Raw genomic sequence first — 19,003 nt, 5'->3', positions numbered from 1 at the left:
AGACACTGTACCATACTTGTATACAAATACAAAAACAAAACAGTTCCACCTTAATGGCGCTTGTATTGTATGTGAGAGATCACAAATAATTGATCCATGAAAGTGTTGAAATTTGGTAAAAGGAAAACCAAAGACTTATAGCCTTGAACATGGGAGGATTGTATTCACTGATAAAAAGGGAGAGAGATGCAGAATGGATTAGAAAATATAACCAAACCTGCACTCATATAAATAAATACAAGATAATTTGAGAAAGGAGTGAGCACCAGTAGCTAGGGGTTAGAGTTAGAGGAGAATCAAGGAAGGCTTCATGGAGGAAGTGGTACCTGAGGAGAGTTTTGAAGGAAGCTGGGGAGTTGGGGAAGAAGTGAATTCCAGTAAAAAAAGGACAGCTTGTGTAAAGCCCTAGAGTTGGGAAATGGAATGCCAAGTTTGGGGAACAGCTATTTGGCTATTTGGTTTGGCTGGAATGTAGAGTATGTGAAGTGGAATAAAATGAAATATATATGGAAAGATAAGTTGAGGCCAAACTATAGAGGGCTCTTATTGTTATCCTAAAGAAAATAAAGACAATATAATACATTTGGTTTTTTTTTTTTTTTTTTTTGGTGAGGCAATTGGGGATAAGTGACTTGCCCAAGGTCACACAGTTAGCAGGTGTCAAGTGTCTGGTTTGAGACTGAATTTGAATTCAGGTTCTCCTGACTCCAAGGCTGGTGCTCTATCCACTGCGCCACCTAGCTGCTCCTAGACAATATAATATAAACATACATAAATACAACTATATATAATATTTGTTATAGAACTGATAAGACTTGACAACCCTATTGATGGAAGAAACTATAGATCTATAGATCTATTGAAGTATGGAATAAAGAAAACCAAATTTAATTAGAACTTTGAGCATAAATGGATTATATTCACTGATAAAAAGGAAGAGAGTTAGAGAATGGATTAGGAAACATAGGCAATAATATGTTGCTTACAGGAAACACACTTAAAACATGGGGACACATAAAGAGTGAGAGGCTAGGATAAAATTTATTTTGCTTTATCTGAATCTTCCAAAGTAGCAATTGTCATTGTGAATTTGGATAAAGAAGAAGTTGTAATAGATAGTACCAATAGAGACAAAAAGGAGAACTATATTATTTACAGGCTCCATAGAAAATGAAGCCTACCTCATAGGGCCACACTATTTTTTGGTTTTGTTTTAAATAAATTTTATTTTGCAATTAGCAAAAATCTGCCTTCTCTCTCTCCTCCTCCAAAAGGAATGTACTTTGTAAGCATTGAAGCATTAGATAAACCTGAATTGTGAATATGATTATTAGGTCAAATTTTAAAGCAGGGCACATCGAGTGATTTCTGCTTGCTGAGTCCATTATCTTGAACTCATCAGACTGATAGAACCCTCACCCTGCTTGTCTTGACCTAAAAGATCTATTTTCTCTTTCCTGTCCCAACTTACTCCCTGGTCCTCAGACCCTTGGCTTACTCTTGATTCCCTCACTGATCCCTGATCCCTGCTACCCCCTTGGCCTCTGTACTGAATCCCTGGGCTTTTGGCTTATACCTGACTAATCAATCATTGCATCTTAACTCCAACTTTCCCTGTAAAGTCACTTTAATCTTGATGTGGTTGAAGCTCCAATGAATCTTTCTTAATTTAGCCATAATTATTATTGAGAACCATAATAACAACAACCTATATTTCTATTATTGGTTTTCCCCAACAACCCCAGGTGATATTTCACACATAAGGAAACTCAGATTCATTGTTTAAGTGGTTTGCCTAAAGTCGTATGGTCTTTACACCAGAAATAGGTGCCCTGGCCAACAAGCTTCATAGACTCATCCTCCATGAAGTCTTAGTTCTTTACTGCCTTGTCAGAAGTAGAGAGGAAAGAAGGAAAGGGGATGGGCTTCTTCCAGTTGCATTAGTGGGAAAGTCTTTGGGGATTACTTTTAGGGGGACATCTCGAATATTTTACTTCCCATCCATGTCTCCTCTGGGTCTCATATAGCAATTCCTAACATTCTCTTTGGATCCTCAGTTTTTCAGCTGATCACATTTTATGTCCCTCATTGCTTGTTCTCCAGGGTTGTCATGTTTTCTCTGAGGCTGGACATTCCCTTAAAGCAAACTTGTGACCCACCTCACTTAAACTCAGCTCCTTCTCCTTCAGATGAAGGTCCCCAGGAAAGAGTGGAGTTTCAGGGTTTGCTTCAGTTGTTGGGGTCAGAATTGTCTGTAGTTTGTGTCCTGTTAAGATGATTGCAACTGATTTCCAGCAGCAGACTACTCAAGAGGCAGCTCCAGATTTGGGGCACCTTTCAGAAAGTTTTTCTTTATCATATGTGAAGTCAAAACAGTCCCCTGTAGACCAAGAGATGGAGAGCAATCCAACCCTTTCTACATATGGTTCCAATGTACCTCATTTGTCCAGGTCAACTTTTCTGGTCTTGGAATTCAGTTTGAGTTCCTCTCTGACTTTTGGGAAGGTGGAATCCCACCGCTGCCACCCCAAGTAATGAAACAGGGAACCTCCCAGGCAATCCAAAGATAGCAGCTCCTGTAGCCCTTTACCTTGGGTAATGTTTTGCTGCCTCCACAATAGGAATCCAACAGGAGACAGATTTCTCTTCCAAATGTCACCCCCTTGGGATCAGGATTTCTCTCTGGTATTTTTCCTCTTTCACCATTAAGATTCTACCAAGAGGCCATCATATTGGCTCACAAGAGCCAATCTCTATTCCAGCATCTGAGAATCCCAGGCACCTCTGTCACTTACAATCTGTGTGACCTTTTCCTCATTTGAAAATTGAGCAGAATGTATTAGATAACTCAACAGATTATCAATTCCAGATAAACATGATGGTCTTACAGCTGATGTATAACACAGCCTCGTGTTCGATTGCCACAGGTTCAACAATATTTCTTCTTTATCACCTTCCCCTCATTCCCCATCGGCCTTTTAGCCTTGACACTTCTGAGTTCCACTCCTCTCAGCCTATGCCTAACATCTGTGATCTCTCATGACCCCAGCTTCTCTCCGACCCTCCTCTGTCCCAGTGTCCCTTCATCCTCTCTTCACCCTCCCTTCTCCCTTTCTCCAGAACAGTGGATTTTAACCTAGAGTCCGTGAAGCTGTTTTTTTGTGTGTTTGTTTTTTACTTTCCCCCTCCACTTGATAGTACTTTATTTTTTTCAATTACATGTAAAGATTGTTTTCAACGTTCACTTTATAAGATTTTGAGCTCCAAATTTTTCTCTCCCTCTCTTCCTCCCCTTCCCCCTCTCCAAGATGGCAAGCAATCTGATATAGGTTATACATGTACAATCAAATTAAACATATTTCCACACTAGTCATGTTGTGACACGAACTTGTTTTTTAAAAAGTATTTTGATTACTGTATTTCAATATAATTTTTGTTGTCATGTCCAACTCTTCATGACCCCATTTAGGGTTTTCTTGGCAGAGGTATTGGAGTAGTTTGCCATTTCCTTCTCCAGCTCATTTTACAGATGAGGAAACTGAGGCAAACAGGGTTAGGTGACTTGCCCAAGGTCACATAGCTAATATGTGTCTGAGGCCAGGTTTGAACTCAGGCAGATGAGTCTTCCTGACTTCAGGCTTGGTGCTCTACCCACTGAGCCACCTTGCTGCCTGTCAATATAATTGTTTTCCTCTACAATCCTCTGTATTTTATTTTATGCTTTTAAAGACATTGTTTTCAGAAGGAGTTCATAGACTTCACTAGATTCTACTCAAAGGTCCACGACATCAGAAAGTTTAAGGATCCCTACAGGTGTGCAGTGTTTATGTAGAAACTGTTCCTTTAGCCTCGATCTTCACACCTTCATTTATGGGAAGCCAGTGTTCTCTGCAGACCCTGCTACCCACATCCTGGTCCACCATAACCTCCTTAGAGCATCGAAGATTTAGAAGAAGGACCTTAGGGGTCATAAAGTCCAACCCCCTTATTTTAAGGATGAGGAAACTGAGACACAGAGACATTCAGTGACTTGCCCAGGGTCACACAGCTAGTATAGATGTTTGAGGCAGGATTTGAATGGAGGTCTTCCTGACTTCCAAGTTTGGTACTCAATCCACTGTATCACCTCACTTCCTCTGTCCTATTTGCCAGTTCTCCATTGATATTCTCTCCTAAGACTATTTGTAGTATCCACAGGAGACACTTCCACTCTTGTCCCAATGCCCCTATCCTCATTACCCCCATTATTGCTTCTGTCTTCCCCAAACTATATGTATTCTAGATTGTGCCACACCCTCTCTGGTCTCTCTTCCCTGACCCCCCACTCCTTGCTCATCTCCTTTGACTCTGCATGACATGCCCCACTGGGGCCCTGCCCTAGCTGCTTTGACCCTGGAGCCCGGGTTCTCCTTAGCTATCCTCAATCATTGCCCCTCCCATCCCGGGCCCCTCCGCCTCCCCACACCCTCCCACTCCTTGTTCTTATGGTTCCTGACTCCAGACTCTCTTCCCCCAGACGGTGCGTAGTGTTCGCCGCAGACACTGCTACCCACCCACATGGCGTCGCTGGTTGTTCTACCTATGCCCGGGCAGCCTCATTGCTGGCAGTGCAGTTCTTCTCTATGCCTTTGTGGAGACGCGGGACAATTACTTCTACATCCACAGTATCTGGCATATGCTCATTGCAGGCAGCGTGGGCTTCCTGCTCCCCCCAAGAGCCAAATCTGATGGCAAAGTCCCACCCCTGTCCAGGCCCCGGGGATGTGGTTACCAGCTCTGCATCAATGAGCAGGAGGAGCTGGGCTTGGTGGGCCCAGGGGGCACTTCCATCAACAGCATTTGTGCCAGCTGACACCTGTCCCTGGGCATAAAATCCTCCCTGGGGACATTGAGTTCACCCTGGAACACACAGCCCATCTCTGGGGACCTGGAGCCCTTCTTGAGAATATGGAGCTCGTCAACATGGGGACTCAGAGCCCTCCTTGTGGACACATGGCTTTGGGGGCACAGAGCTCTCCTCTGGGACATGGAGTTTGTCCTTGGGATGTAGAACTCACTTTGGGAGCAACCGTTCCTTCCTGTGGATGTGGAGCCCATAGACCCCAGAAATACTGACTTTTCCAACAACTGTGGCCATCTATTGCTTCCAGCAGGATTCCTCACCCAGTTGCACAGTGTCTCACACTTTGTCTTTGAGTGGATATAAAATATGGATGGAGTGGAGGGAGACTTGAGGTGCAGTGGAGTGGGCTATAACTGGGGTGGCTCCCCTGGAGTGGGCTGTGGTGTATTTCCAATGAAATATGTGCCAGCTCTTCCTTTAGCCATACTTTTTTGAAGAAGCAGAGGTTGGGGGTCAGAAAATAGAATGTGGGTTAAGGGTCAGAGGTCAGGTGGCATCTTCTTTGCTTTCCTGGTCCTGTTGAATATTCCTATGGCTAAAAAAGGCCACCCCGAATGCTAGGCATCACATTAGGAAGACAAAACAAATGAAGCTCCTCCTTACCCCCATTACACTTGATAAACCACTAACCATGTGCACTTCTGGACACTAGATCTCAGACAGGCATAATGGAGCTGGTGGGGACCGATGAATGGGCACAGAAATGGTAGAATAGGGATGGGTGGGTGCCCTTAGTTAGGAAAAATTTACAAAATCCCAGAGGGTGTGAAGGTGGAGAGACATGAAACTTGTAACTCAAACTCCAGACCTTAGAATGAGGGAGAATACCTTTTTGGATTTGAGAGAGAGGCAGGTTTAGGACAAGTAAGCTGATGCAGCAGGGTGTGGTGGATAGATAGCTGGCTTCTGGGTCAGGAAGACCTGGGTTAGAGATATACTTCTGGCACATAATGGTTGGGTGACTTTGGGCAAGTCACTTAATCTGTCAGTGGTCTCTGGTCATTTTCTAAGACTATTAGTTGTTAGAGTAAGTGCCCATCTACATTGGTAGAGGGAATTTCCTCACTGAGATCTCCCTACACCAATGAAATCAGAGATCCAATGCAAACAAGGACTACACATAAGTAATACATTATGCCTCAGACATGGTCAAGGCTAAAAACCTTAACAGGTTTAAGGAGGGTTTTGATAAACCCCTTGATGTCACATCCCTAATGGGGCAATCAAAGGTATTTGGAGATGCCCCTTATCTGGGAGGTGACATCAAGGAGAATGTCTGCCCTTCCCCCAGACTCCCCCATATTTCTCCAGAGACAAAATTCCAAGTGGGGACCACAGGGTTGACCCAGGAGGGCATTGAATTGTGGCTGCTATTTTTGAGGACTCTTTGCTCAGCAGTGATCCTACATCACATAAGAGCATATTCTTTCCAGGGGACTGCACTGCACATCTACCCACTGGCACAACCCTTGAGATTTTCAGCTTTGGCATTAACTACCAGATCATCCTTTTCTTGTAGAATCTAGGAAAATCTCACCTACCCTTATTCTCAACTGCCACTACTGGGAGATACCACCAGGGGGCTTTTGGTTTCTAAAACAGCCCTTATCCCTAGGATCATGGGAAGTGATCTTGTGTTACAGATGAAGTGACTTGCCCAAGGTCACCTGGGGAATAAGTGTGGCAGAGCCAAGATTGGAACCTTCTGCCTTCATATCCAGTATTCTTCACATCGAACCCAACTGCCCCTTCAAGACATGCACAAAACCGATCTGAATTTTTGAAAAGTCCTTACTGCCAGAAAAAAATAGGAATCACCATGATAAAATGAAAATGGGGGAAATATAGGTATAGAGCTTCAAATGAGAGGATATCAAACTCCCAGAGGCATGGTTCATACTGACGGTTACATGTTCGAACTGCTCTGACCTGTCTTCCGTCTAAATCTAGTTCTCATTGGATTTCCCCGGGGACCTCTCGTGCCCCCTTTTTGGGATAGGGGGGTTATCCTTGCCTCCCCTTCTCTTCAGGAAGGAGGAACTTCCCCAGTGTCCCCGGCCCCACCTGACTGGTGGGTAGTAAGCTGAGGTGTCAGTCATCCCTGGTTTGTATAGGAAGCTAGTGGACCTAATGAATGTCACCAAATCTCAGAGTTTCAGAGTTGGAAGGGACTCCAGCAGTCGTCCGGTCCAACTTGCCCAAGAATTCCCTGACAAGTCCAGCCTCACCTTTCGGGATTGCACAAATTGTTTATCAAACCTATGATGGTTAAAAAGTTCGAGAGACATAATTTCTGGGTAATTAATCATGGCTATCAAATAATTAATAAAAAGATGGTCATTTGGTTATCTCTGCTAAACTAAAGACCCCTCCTGGAGGCCTCTTAACACTTATATACCCTTGGAAGAATGGGTGCTCCTGACAGGGCACAATCAACTCTGAATGGTTAACAATGAGAGAACGAATATTATAATGAGAGGTGGACCTATTCTATTTATTTATTTTTTCACTGAGGCAATTGGGGTTAAGTGACTTGCCCAGGGTCACACAACTAGTAAGTGTCTGAGGCTGGATTTGAACTCAAGTCCTCCTGATTCCAAGGCCAGAGCTCTATTCACTGCATCACCTAGCTGCCCCTAAGGTGGACCTATTCTAATGAGGGACTGGGGGCCTGACTTTGATTATGTCACTCTTATCTCTACTCAGGCTGGGCAATCTAGAAAAAGGGATCTACCTCCACCCAAACTTGTCTCAATAGAACACAATGGCCCCAAATCTACTAGACTAGAATCTCTTTACTTTTTGATCAGATCTCAGCTTTCCCAGTTGGGAGTCTGAACAAGATTGTGGAGAATGTTAAATCTAGTCTCATCAGCCCTATTTTTCAGAGACTGATTTGACTTAGTAGAGAATGAGGAAATAGGAAGGGGAAAAAATCCTGGATCTCCCCAATAGTAATGGGTTGTTAATATAAGATAGAAATAATCATTTCTCTCAAATCCAGATCTGACTTTTTGAAACTTTCATCAATTGCTTCTTGTTCTTCTCACTGTGACCAAGCAGATCATTTTTCCATGTCCTCTTTTGTCAAAGTGGAAGCTTAGCATGCCTCTTGGAAAGTCCCCTTTACTCCAAGGAATTTTCTGGAATATACTGATATGTACTCCTCAGGCACATCTAGATCCAAGTGTGCACACAGACACATTCCAGACACTCAACAGCATTTTCGAAGACATATTCAGACACAGGTATAAACATGCCTCCATGTAGAAGGCACACTTAGAACACGCATAGATCTAGCCACAGGTGTATAGACATGTTGAGATTTATACACGTTCACATCCTCCCTGGACACACTCAGGTTCTTAGGGTTATACAGTGTAGGGTTGTAAATCTGGAGTTTAAAGGACACTTAGACTAATCTTTACAAGATAAAGAAACTGAGACCTAGGGAGGTTGAGTGACTTGCCCACATTACAAAGAGTCTAAGGTGACTGTAGGACAGATGATTAAGTGTAAGGGCAGGACCAGGGAGCTGCATCTAGGCTCCTTCTCTGTAAAGTCCAGCAGGGCACAGGGAAAATGTGTGGTCCCAAAATTTAGATGTGAGCAAGCTGGTATCCAGGAAATGGGAAAAACTTTATTTTAAACTTTAAATCAGCCTCAGGTCCAGTGACTTATTAGGCACCAGGTCAGGATAGCTGCCACGTCCATGCCTTTTGGGGCTCTCTGGTTCCCCTTTTCAAGAATCAGTAGATCTTTTTCTCTGCTTTAGTTCAACTGAGGTGACATTGGGATTATTTTCAAAAAGAACTTTTACCAAAAACCCCCAAAACAAACAGAAGGGACCAAAGGCTAAAAAGAGGCACCTGAACGAGTTTAGATTTCATGGATTTCTTCTCCAAGGTCAAGTCACAGATGGGATTGACTGGTCTAGCTTAGAAATCATAGCTCTAGTTCTTTTTCCTCACCCCAATCCTGTTTGGGAAATCTCCCCCAAAGACTCCCTTTTTGGTTTTTTGGAATTACCACCTCCCACTCTCTGTCTTGGCCTTCTTCCCAGCAAGGCAAGGACTGGAGTGAGAATTCCAGTCATATCCATCTGATCAGGAGGGTAGTAGGTAGTTAATGGACCACCCCCAGATGGATGCTTTACACTGATGTGTCTAAGGATGTCTAAGTATATCAAGATACTGGAATTATCCAAATGTAGGCAACCCTAAATATGAGCCACACTTCTCCCCCCGCCCCCATGAGATTTCTTTGAAAGGAAAAAATATGAATAAGTATACAGTGAAAAATAACATCAATCATAGGCCAAACCAAGAGTTTTTATAAAGCCAGATTTGAGGGACGAAAGTACAACCCATATTTAGACCAATATGGTAGAGGGCAGACATCTGAGATCTCACTCAACAGTGCTTTTCCATCTCTGGAGGAAAAAGTGAGGCTGGTGACTTTGCACAGCTCTCCCTTATCTAAATCCAATTAACTTGCATGTCACGGCATCACCAGGGTGATGTTATGGTCCTCTTCGAGAATGAAGGACAAACAATGACCCTGTCCCTAGTAAAGGGACTTCTTTTTTTTTTTTTAAAGAATTTGAGTATATTAGAACTTAAGGATATATTAGACATTATCTAGTTAAAACCTCTTATTTGACAGGTGAGGGCACTGAGACCCAGATATGGGAAGTGATTTGCCTGAAATCACAGAACCACCCCCTACCTTCCTTTCTTCATGTTTCTGCCCAAGTCTTCCATCTGTCCCAAGCTCTCTCATCTAATCTGGGTCCCTGCATCCTGCTGGTATAGGGAAGGGAAGAAAATAAGCATGGCATCTAATTATAGCACCTACTACATGCCAGGCACTGTGCCAAACAATTTACAAATATCTCATTTAATCCTCACAACAACTCTATGAGGTAGGTGCTGTTATCCCCATTCGTCTAAGGCTAGATTTGAACTCAAGTCTTCTTGACTTGAGGCTGAGGCTCTATGCACTGTGCTACGCTAGCCACTTCCTATGATAGGACAGCTATAGTCCCTGTGACTTCTTACAGGCATCTGTTCCTTAACGGAACAGGCCATCCAATGTCACAAATCCTTAGGGATTTCAACATAGCCACCCACACATGGAGGAGAAGCAATAGTTCCCTCACACTCTCTGGAGGTCGGAGCTTGACAGTGGCCCCACCCATCTCTGGCCAGCTCTCAGAATGGGACTTTCTGAGTTACAGCTTTCACAACCCATTCTGAGATCTGGAGTTACCCCCGCTCCCCAGAAGAACCTGTGAGGCAGGGCATGACTACCTCCAGGCTAATGCCCACGAGAAGGGTAGCAGCTGGCGGGGACACCTGTGGCCCTGACATGTTCAGCATGGGTGGTCACTAGGAGCAGGGCCTCAGGGTTGGGAGCCCCTGTTTTAGGAGGGGTCGTCCTGCAGCTCCGAGGGGCCCCAGTGGAGCTAAGCTGAATCTGCAGCTGGGGCTGAGTGACGGCATCGGGCAGGGGCTGCTGGAGAGCCAGGTAGCTGAGCAGGGTTTTAGCCACGGCCAGGGGTGCAGAAGACCCTCCGGAAGCTGCCAGCGCTAGCACATCAACCTCAGGACCGCAGCACAGCAGGGCAGGGCAGGCCCAGCTGGCGATTTGGGAACCTCCCATGAAGTCACTCAGGAGGATACCTGTGGAGGGCGAGAGCCACCCAGAGCCAAAGGTGCTGTTGAGGGAGGAGACAAGGAGGAGCACAGAGCCCTCACTGTCCATGGCTGCCAGGATGCTGCCTACAGGGGCTGCAGGAGTGACCCCGGAGTATGCATCCTGGGCAGCTGCCAGGAACCCAGGGCAGGGGTCAGAGGTCAGCCCCCCTGCCTGCAGGGGGTTCCTCAGTACCTTTAGCAGTAGCTCACCAGCTGTGGGACTTGGGGTGGTAAACAGCAGGCCTTGGGGCAATGCAAGCCGCAGGGCTGGCTCCAGAGTGGGCATGATGCCCTTCAGGGGCTCTTTTAGGAGCAGGTCCTCTGCCAGGGGGTGAAGCAGAGCGCTCAGAAACTGATCATCAGTCTCAGGGGCCTGGGCAGCTCTCTGGAGTACGGCAGCCAGGCCCAGGTTGGTTACACGGGTGCCCTGGCCCAGCACAGTCCCATTGGGGTGGCACAGGAGCGGGCAGAGGCCTGTGGCCTGGCCGGCTGCATCCTGTTCAGCCAGCGCCTCTGCCAGGGCTTGGTCTATGGAGAATCCATCTTGGGCCAGGGCAATGGTAGCAGCCAGCAGCCGGGACCAGGGCAGATGGCCTAGGTTTCGATGCAGAAGGTGGAGGGCAGGCAGAGCCCCCGGCATCCCCAGGCCAGGGGCCAGAGCCTGGGCTGGAGCTGGTGTCAGGGCCATTGTTTGATTGGACGAACTATTATGGAAGAGGGCCCAGAACACAGCACCTGGGAAGCAAGGGAGAAGATTTGTGGCTGTCCTGGGGGGTGGAAAGATGGGGTAGATTTCAAGTTTCTCTGACACAAACTGGTTTGGGGGTAAGTCACATCTACCGAGTGGAAGAGGGACATAGATCGTATTGACATAATCCTGAAGGCTTGGGGGTGGAAGGTCACACTAACCCAGTGCATCCTAATTGGGAAGGGGTCAAACTGACATGGTCCAGAGATATCACAATAACACAATCTGGAGGGGGAGGAGGGTCAAACTGACTTCATCTTGTTGGGTTAGAGAGTAATGCTGCCTTGCTCCAGGGGCATGGAAGGGGCCCAATGATCTAGACAGCAGACCTGGGTTTGAGTCCTGGCTACTTACTTCCTACTTGGGTGAGCAAGGACTAATCGTTTCACCTCTTTTGGCCCTGGTTTTTCTTCTATAAAATGGCAGGGAGATCCTAAGGTGTCTTCCAGTCCTGACAAGTCTGTGATTGTAATCTCGGGCAGATGAAGACATGATGTTTGAGTTAACTTGGAAGCAGAGGAGTTGGGGGCCCAGGCTGACCTAATCTAGGAGAGGCGATCTAGGGGTAACATTCAGTTTGTCTACGGGAAGTGGGGGGTTTGTGTCCTAGAATGACAGGGTTGGAAGGAGTTTCAGATGTCATGTAGGATCATAGGTTCCAAAGCTAGAAGGGACCTCAGGCTATGCAGTCCAGGCCCCTCATTTGACAAATGGGGATACTGAAGCCCAGAGATGTTAAGTGACTTATTTAGGGTCACACAGTTACTTGATGTCAGAAGTGGGATTTCAATCCAGGTGTTCTTGACTTCAAGTCCAGCATTCTCTCCCTTGTTCTATACTGCCTCTCAAATCTAGTTATTCCTTACCTGAAACAATTCTCCAATATAAAATCTCTTGACCACTTTTGCTTAAATACTTCTGGGAAATAAGGGTGGGTCACACTGACATCATCCTGAAGAATTAGGGGCTTGTTCTGATCTAGATGATGTAGAGAATGGAGGGAGACTCAGGGTGTTATTGTGACAGTTCTGAGAGATTTGGGAGTCATACTAACCTAATCCTGTTTCATGGGGATGTACTAATGCCAGGCAGAGGGCAGTACCCACACCTGCATCCACCACATTCCCTCCAGCCAGCAGCAGGTCCCTCCCTAGGATGGAACACGTGTCTGTGACAGGGAAGGAAGACAGGTTAATGGGGGACCAGAGAATGTTTCATTCATGCCCACACCTATGCCCCTGCTTCTCTTCCCATCTCCCATCTCTTTTCCCCTCCCATCCCACTGACCTGACTCACTGATGACCACTCCATGAGGATATATGCCAGGATTGTGGTGGTGTCCAGATGGGTGATGATCAAGGCTCTGGATCTTAGAAGCTGCCATTTCCTGGTCCTGGTTGGAGGCCCCCCTAGGCCGCAGTTGTCTGGCAGCTAAGTAGAAACTTAGTCCAAGCAGCAGGAGGGCTGAGAGGATCCCGGCCCAGGCCTTAAGCCTGCTTTGCCAGTTTTGTGCAGGATTTCTGTGGATACAAAGAGTGGGTGGGTGGAGAACCTGTCAAGGAAGCTAAGCTTGTTAGGCAGGTTCTTTCTGGGGAAAATCTTACTAAGCTAGTGATTGTAGATGGAGAATACTAGTTTGGAGTAGGAGGTCTGGGATTCCTGTGACCAAATTTGCTGCCTCAGTGGCCAGTACCGGACTCCTGAGGGCAGTAGTCCAGGGTTGCAGATATGCTTCGAATCTCAGACCTTTGGACTAAACCTCATTGGAGCAAAACTTCACACATATGTTCCTTTTGCCTCAATTTCCTCACCTGCAAAATGGGCACAACAATAATCTTTGCACTGCCTACCTAGAAGAGTCATTGTCAAGAAAGTACTTAGTAAACTTAAAAGCCGTATAGAAATGCGTTATTATTATTATTCAAGTGGTTTCTAGGTAAGCTCAGGGCTCAGCAGGCTCAGACAGGTAAGCAGTAGTCATAAGACCAGACTCAGAGGAAAGGGAACTTTGGGAGACCAATTGGAATATTGACCTTATAAAAAATAGGATAATGCAGGGACATCCCTCCCAGGGACTTTCACTTGCTTTCTTTTCCCTCTTAGCATGCAAAGTAGGTACAGGGCAAGGTCAACATCCCCTTAGGATTCACTGACCTCTGCCCCTGGGCCTCGTGCTCCCCTCAACTCACGCTTGTAGAGCCCTTGGGTGACCTGGGTCTAGAATTAGCACGGTCTTCATGTCATCCTCCCCCTCTTCCTCTTCCTGAGATCCAGACTCCGTTTCATCCTCCTCCTCCTCCTCTTCCTCAGATCCAGACTCCTGGAGAAGTAGCTTCTGATACTTCACAGATCCCAGACAACCAGACTGAGAGTCGACTCTGGTCTGCTCCATTTCTCAGAAAACTCACCTGTGGGTGAGTGAGCAGTCTGAGCCAGGGGCTGTAGAAGAAGAACAGGGCTCTATGGGTTCTATGAGCGAGGGGATAGTTCCTGTGTCAATGCTGGGAAGGTCAGGACAGAGGAAGGGGTGGAGTTAGGGTTCCCACACCTGTTGGAACTTGACCTGTGAGAAGGAGCAGGTCTATCTGGTGGCATCAGGATTTCTGGTGCCAAACTCTAGAGGGTGGGTGGGTGAGCAAGGTCTGAGATGTCTCTGGGCGAGAGACGGGATCTTTGCTACAGAGGGAGCTAGAGCTCTGCTTACCCTGCTCTCCATGTTGAGAGGGTTAGAAGCTTCTGAACTCAGGCAACTGGCCCTACCTGGCCCATCTCTTCCCTGGTTCCTCGTGAGTCTTTTGGTCCCTTATGCCCTCTAGTGGTGATGGCTAGTATTGCTCAAGCTCCCTCCTGGAGCAGGGAACCAGGAATTCAGAGATTTCTTGGTTATACCCTTTTGGGAGTCCATAGCCCTTCCCCTTCATTACCAAGCTTGTGAATGACGGAAAAGGAGGAGGAGGTGAGAGGATAGGTGTGCATGTCTCCCTGATAAAATGCATGTTTCCCGAGGGCAGAGAATGTTTCATTTTTGTCAGTGAGGTGATCGAACGAATAGAGTGAAGGGTTTATGGTCAGGAATAATAACAGCATTTCCCTCAGAGGGTTGTTGTGAAGATATGATGGGAAAACATAGGTAAAGTTCTTTTCAAACCTCAAAGCGCTATTTCAAAAGCAAAGCGCAAGCTATTATTTGCATCCTCAGTGCCCAGCACATAGTAGGAGCTTAAGAAAAAATGTTTTATCAAAATTTGCATCCTGACTATTGTTTCAGGAAATATTCCCTCTGTAGTTTTAGGATATATTGGTGATAATAGGATCTACATGGTATGAAATATTGCAAGAATTTGTGATGTCTTCAATTCCTCTAATTGTCTGGGTAGGCTATATTACATGAAGCCTTGTACAAGGGACAGGTAGGTGGCTGGATAGAGCACTAGGCCTGGAGTCAGGAAGACCTGAATTCAAATCCAGCCTCAGACACTTACTAGCTGCATGACCCTGGGCAAGTCACTTAACCCTGTTTGCCTCAGTTGCTTCATCTGTAAAATGAACTGGAGAAAGAATCAAATCTGGCCTCAGACACTAGCTTTGAGTCCCTGGGTAAGTCACTTAACTCTGTTTGCCTCAGTTTCCTTATCTGTAAAATGAGTTAGAGAAGGAAATGGAAAACCACTGCAATATCTTTGACAGAAAAATCCCAAATGGGTTCACAAAGAGTCAGACACAACTTAAAAGACTGAACAACAAATTCCTTGTATATCTGGTGAATTTAGCGGCATAATCTGAGTTTTTTTGGAGGTATATACCATCATTTTGTGATTTGAGGGTACATATTACACATAAACATTATATTTCTTATGAGACATATCTTCCCTCCCCCCCAACATTTTATGACTTATGGAACAGATGGAGGAGGAGATGAACTCCAATCCTTCTCAGAAGTCTGTGATGACCCTTGCCTTCCCAAACGAGGGCAGAATTGTCTCTGTCTCTTCTTTACTCACACAGAACTCATACAGATCTGTACTCTGTTCAGATAATTTCCCTCTGCTCAGTTTCAGGTCCTGAGACTCAGGTCCTATAACTAGCAGTACATCTGCTAGAAAGAAATCTTTCGGGACAGCTAGGTGGCACAATGGATAGAGCACCGGCCCTAAATTCAGAAGGACCTGAGTTCAAATCCAACCTCGGACACATAACACTCACTAGCCGTGTGACCCTGGGCAAGTCACTTAACCCCATTGCCTAGCCAAAGAAAAAACAAAACAAAAACAAAAAAGAAATCTTTCTAGGTTCTTTGGAGAAAAATTGGTCCCTGGGGGAGGCAAGGAGACAGTAAGACTCCTCAGAGAGGAAATGTGCTACAATGTTAGCAACCATTAGCGAGATACGGAGTTAGAGAATGATGACTATGCCAACTAGTATTTATCCAGCATTTTCAGGTTTGATATACAGAGATTATCTCATTTGGTCCTTAAAACAACCCTGGGAGGTAGGTGCTATTATTACTCCAATTTACAGATGAGGAAACTGAAGCAGAGAGTGATAAGGTGTCTTTCCCTGAGTCACACAGCTAGGATGAGGGTTCATATCACCTGTTACTTACCACCTCTGTGACCTTAGGCAAATCACTTAACTTCTCAAGGGCCTCATTTTCCCCATCTGTAAAATAAGAGGATTGGACTAAATAAATGGCTTCTAAGGCCCTTTCTAGCTCTAAATCTATGATCCTAGGAAATCAAGTTAAAAATCTTTTTTTCTTTTGGTTATTATTTTTTCTAATTCTGCATCTTAATCTTATGCTTTTCTAGAAGTATTTAGCCAAGTCTTTTGGGTATCAAAAGCTTGCCGAAGACAGTGGCATGGAGGGTTAACTTCTCACAAACCTGTGAGGGAAGACCACAGGCCTGATTCGGAAGAGAGAGGCAAAGTCTGGGCCCTGCCTTTGAACCAAAAAAAAAATGGATGAATTTGAAGCTGCTTTTTTAGACCTACTGGTCTTTGAATTGTCTTCCTCAATAGAGTGGAGTTCTTCAGTAATCATTGAAAATGATCTCTTTATCTGGATCCTGAGGGTGAGAACAACTTCTGGGAAAATCCAGTCCAGTGTGGTCCAATCCAGTCTAATCCAATTTAATCCAAGTCAATGCAACAAGCCTTTATTAAATGTCTATTACTGTGTTAGGCAGGAGGGGCACAAAAATGGAAAAAAAATAAAAAAAATTCTTGTCCTCAAAGCTCATTCCAGGGAATGGATGAGAGATATTGAAAAGCCCTTTTTGACTATTCTGGGGAACAGGTCGAGGGGTTAAAAGAGATGGAAGGAAAAAGAAAGGCAATGACTAAAATGCAGAACATATTTGATAATTTTAAGAGAGTTTTCTTCTTATTTTGCTCTGAATGCTGTATGCCTTTTGTTAATGCTGATGGTACTACTTAATAATCAAAGTTTAAAAATGTATAGGAGTAGATAAAGCATTTATTACGATCTTGCTATGTGCTAGGTGCTGTACTGGGAATACAAATGCAAGATAATAGGGAGGCCATAAAGAGTAGCTGACAAGGCATAGGGTTGAGGGGTACTTGTTGGTCTGGAGGTGGGTGGGAAGTGCTGAGAAGGTGTGGTGCTTGGCTGTGTGAGGAGAAGAGGTAGTGTACCAGGGGTAGATTCCAAAAATCCAGCCTCAAGCGCTTATTAGCTCTGTGACCCTGGGGAAGTTACTTAACCTCTGTCTGCCTCAGTTGCCTCATCTGTAAAATGGAGATAATAGCACCTACCTCACAGGGTTGTTGTGAGGATCAAACGAGATGATACTTATAAAATGCTTCTAGCACATTGTAGGTATAAGCATTAATAAATGCTCATTTCCTTCCTTCCAAGGTCCTGGTGGAGGGAGTGGGAGACAGCTAGAATGATTTGGAGATGGCCAGGACAGGGATTGGACCTGTGATTGATTTCATTGGTATAGTGGAAATTTCTTCTATAAATGCAGGCTGGCACCCTGCCTGCGAATTTGAGGGCTGCCTAGAGCACTGAAACATTAAGTGTCTGGCACAGCCGATATTTGTAAGGAACAGCACTGGCACCCAGGTCATCCTGGTTTTGAGGCCAGCTGTCTACACTTCACACCATACTGGTTCTCTTTAAGAGTTTGGATACACTTACTAGCTGTGTGACCCCAGGCAAGTCACTTAACTCCAATTGCCTAAAAAAAAAGAGTTTGGATGAAAGTTTTTTTGGATGTAATCTGGGTTAAGCGACTTGCCCAGGGTTACATAGCTAGTAAGTGTCAAGTGTTTAAAGCCGGATTTGAACTCAGGTCTTCCCAATGCGAGGGCCGGTGATCTGTATACTTTGCCACCTAGCTGCCCTGAAGTGTTTCTTTCTTTCTTTTCCTATGATAGTTTTGCAGCAGGATGTTAGTGGATAGGCACTGGATTTGGAGTCGGGAAGTCCTGGGTTCAAATCCAATCTTAGATACTAACTGGGTGAACCTGGGCAAATCACTTAACCTCTTTGTACCTTAGTTTCCTCTTCTGTAAAATGAGAGTTTAGACTCAATGGCTTCTAAGGTCCCATTCAGCTCTAAATCTATGATCTTGTGATCCTATCATTAAATGTCAATCTCTGTGGGAGGGATGCTGGTTCATCGTCGCTCTTAGATAGCTTCAGCCTGCTGCCACCTGGTGGCTTGTCTTAGGTATTGTTCTGAGACAACACTCAAATTTTAGGCATTAACATTTAAAGCTAGAAGAAAGACGGCTTAGAAATCAGCGTGTCCAGTCCCCTCATTTTACAGATACAGGGTTCCCCGGTCATTGTCCTGGGTTTGTGTTTCCTTATCAAAGTGGCCCTCTGTTGTGGAATTAATGGGGTCTCAGCATAAGGTGTGAAATTCTTCAAAATCAGTTCTTTCACAAGGCTTAAATCCCTTTTGTCCTGAACTCTAATCAGACTGATGCTGAGGTCTTTATTCTGTCATTGAAATGTTTCCTTGATAAGGTAAGACCCTTGCTAATGACTCATGGTTGGAAATTGATGATTCAGGGGTTCACAGACCAGAGTTCCTCTGCTGCCATCCTTGGGCTCCACATTCCACCTCTCCTAGGGGAGGGGTCACATACTGTAGATCTCTCTCCAGGGAATACAGTTCAAGGCTGTGAATCATTCCCTTCCTCTCTGTCCATCAGGTTCTCACTTCTCTAGTCTCCTGATTTTGGAATCCTTGCGTAGCATTTTAAAAGCCAACCAAGGGTATAGGTCAGGTGAATGAATTAGTTGTGTAATCATTAATCATCCTCAATCTGTATTAACATGAGAACACAGAAAATTTAAATCTTACCAAAGAGACCAAAGACCTCTCAGTGGGGCAACAGATCAAAAGTACTAAGGGAAATTTATTTCTTATCAAGAAATTGGCTTGGTCTACTGGTCTAATTGGTCTATTGAATTTCACATCTTGTTCTGGAGTTCTCATCAGTACCAGAACCAAGGGTTTATTAAGCACCTACTATGTACTAGACACTGTGCTCTGCCTTGGGATACAGATCCAAGGAATGAAACAATCCTTACTTTCAAGAAGCTTACATTCTATTGAGAGAGACAGTAGGACAACAAGAACCCAGGATGGTTCCTGGACATCCTCACTGTATGTA

At 45.1% G+C, this 19,003-nt stretch overlaps 2 protein-coding genes across 3 annotated transcripts in view; one reads left to right on the top strand and one right to left on the bottom strand.

Moving 5' to 3' along the window:
• TMEM8B (transmembrane protein 8B) overlaps positions 1-5,761 on the top strand; it is a 72,784-nt gene extending 67,023 nt beyond the window's left edge. Inside the window, exon 14 of the mRNA XM_027839387.1 lies at positions 4,517-5,761. Coding sequence (XP_027695188.1) covers positions 4,517-4,852 — 336 coding nt within the window. The 3' untranslated portion in view covers positions 4,853-5,761. The remainder of the gene's footprint in view (positions 1-4,516) is intronic.
• Positions 5,762-9,836: 4,075 nt separating this feature from the next.
• GGT6 (gamma-glutamyltransferase 6) lies at positions 9,837-13,861 on the bottom strand. 2 transcript variants are annotated; one of them, XM_027839704.1, is made up of 5 exons: positions 13,540-13,861; positions 12,638-12,870; positions 12,405-12,518; positions 11,265-11,337; positions 9,837-11,234 (listed from the first exon to the last, which is right to left on the bottom strand). In XM_027839704.1, exons 1-5 carry the CDS (start codon positions 13,740-13,742, stop codon positions 10,223-10,225), a joined length of 1,635 nt encoding a protein of 544 aa, XP_027695505.1. In that variant the 5' UTR covers positions 13,743-13,861; the 3' UTR covers positions 9,837-10,222. The 2 variants fall into 2 exon arrangements, with proteins under 2 accessions (XP_027695505.1, XP_027695504.1); XM_027839703.1 differs by having other exon boundaries at positions 9,837-11,337.
• Between the last annotated feature and the right edge of the window lie 5,142 nt (positions 13,862-19,003).

Source organism: Vombatus ursinus, unplaced genomic scaffold (genome assembly GCF_900497805.2).
Source record: "Vombatus ursinus unplaced genomic scaffold, bare-nosed wombat genome assembly UNPS02014832.1, whole genome shotgun sequence".
Taxonomy (NCBI): domain Eukaryota; kingdom Metazoa; phylum Chordata; class Mammalia; order Diprotodontia; family Vombatidae; genus Vombatus; species Vombatus ursinus.
The sequence above is the reverse complement of the archived record's forward strand: the minus strand, read 5'-3'. Positions and strand labels throughout refer to the sequence as shown.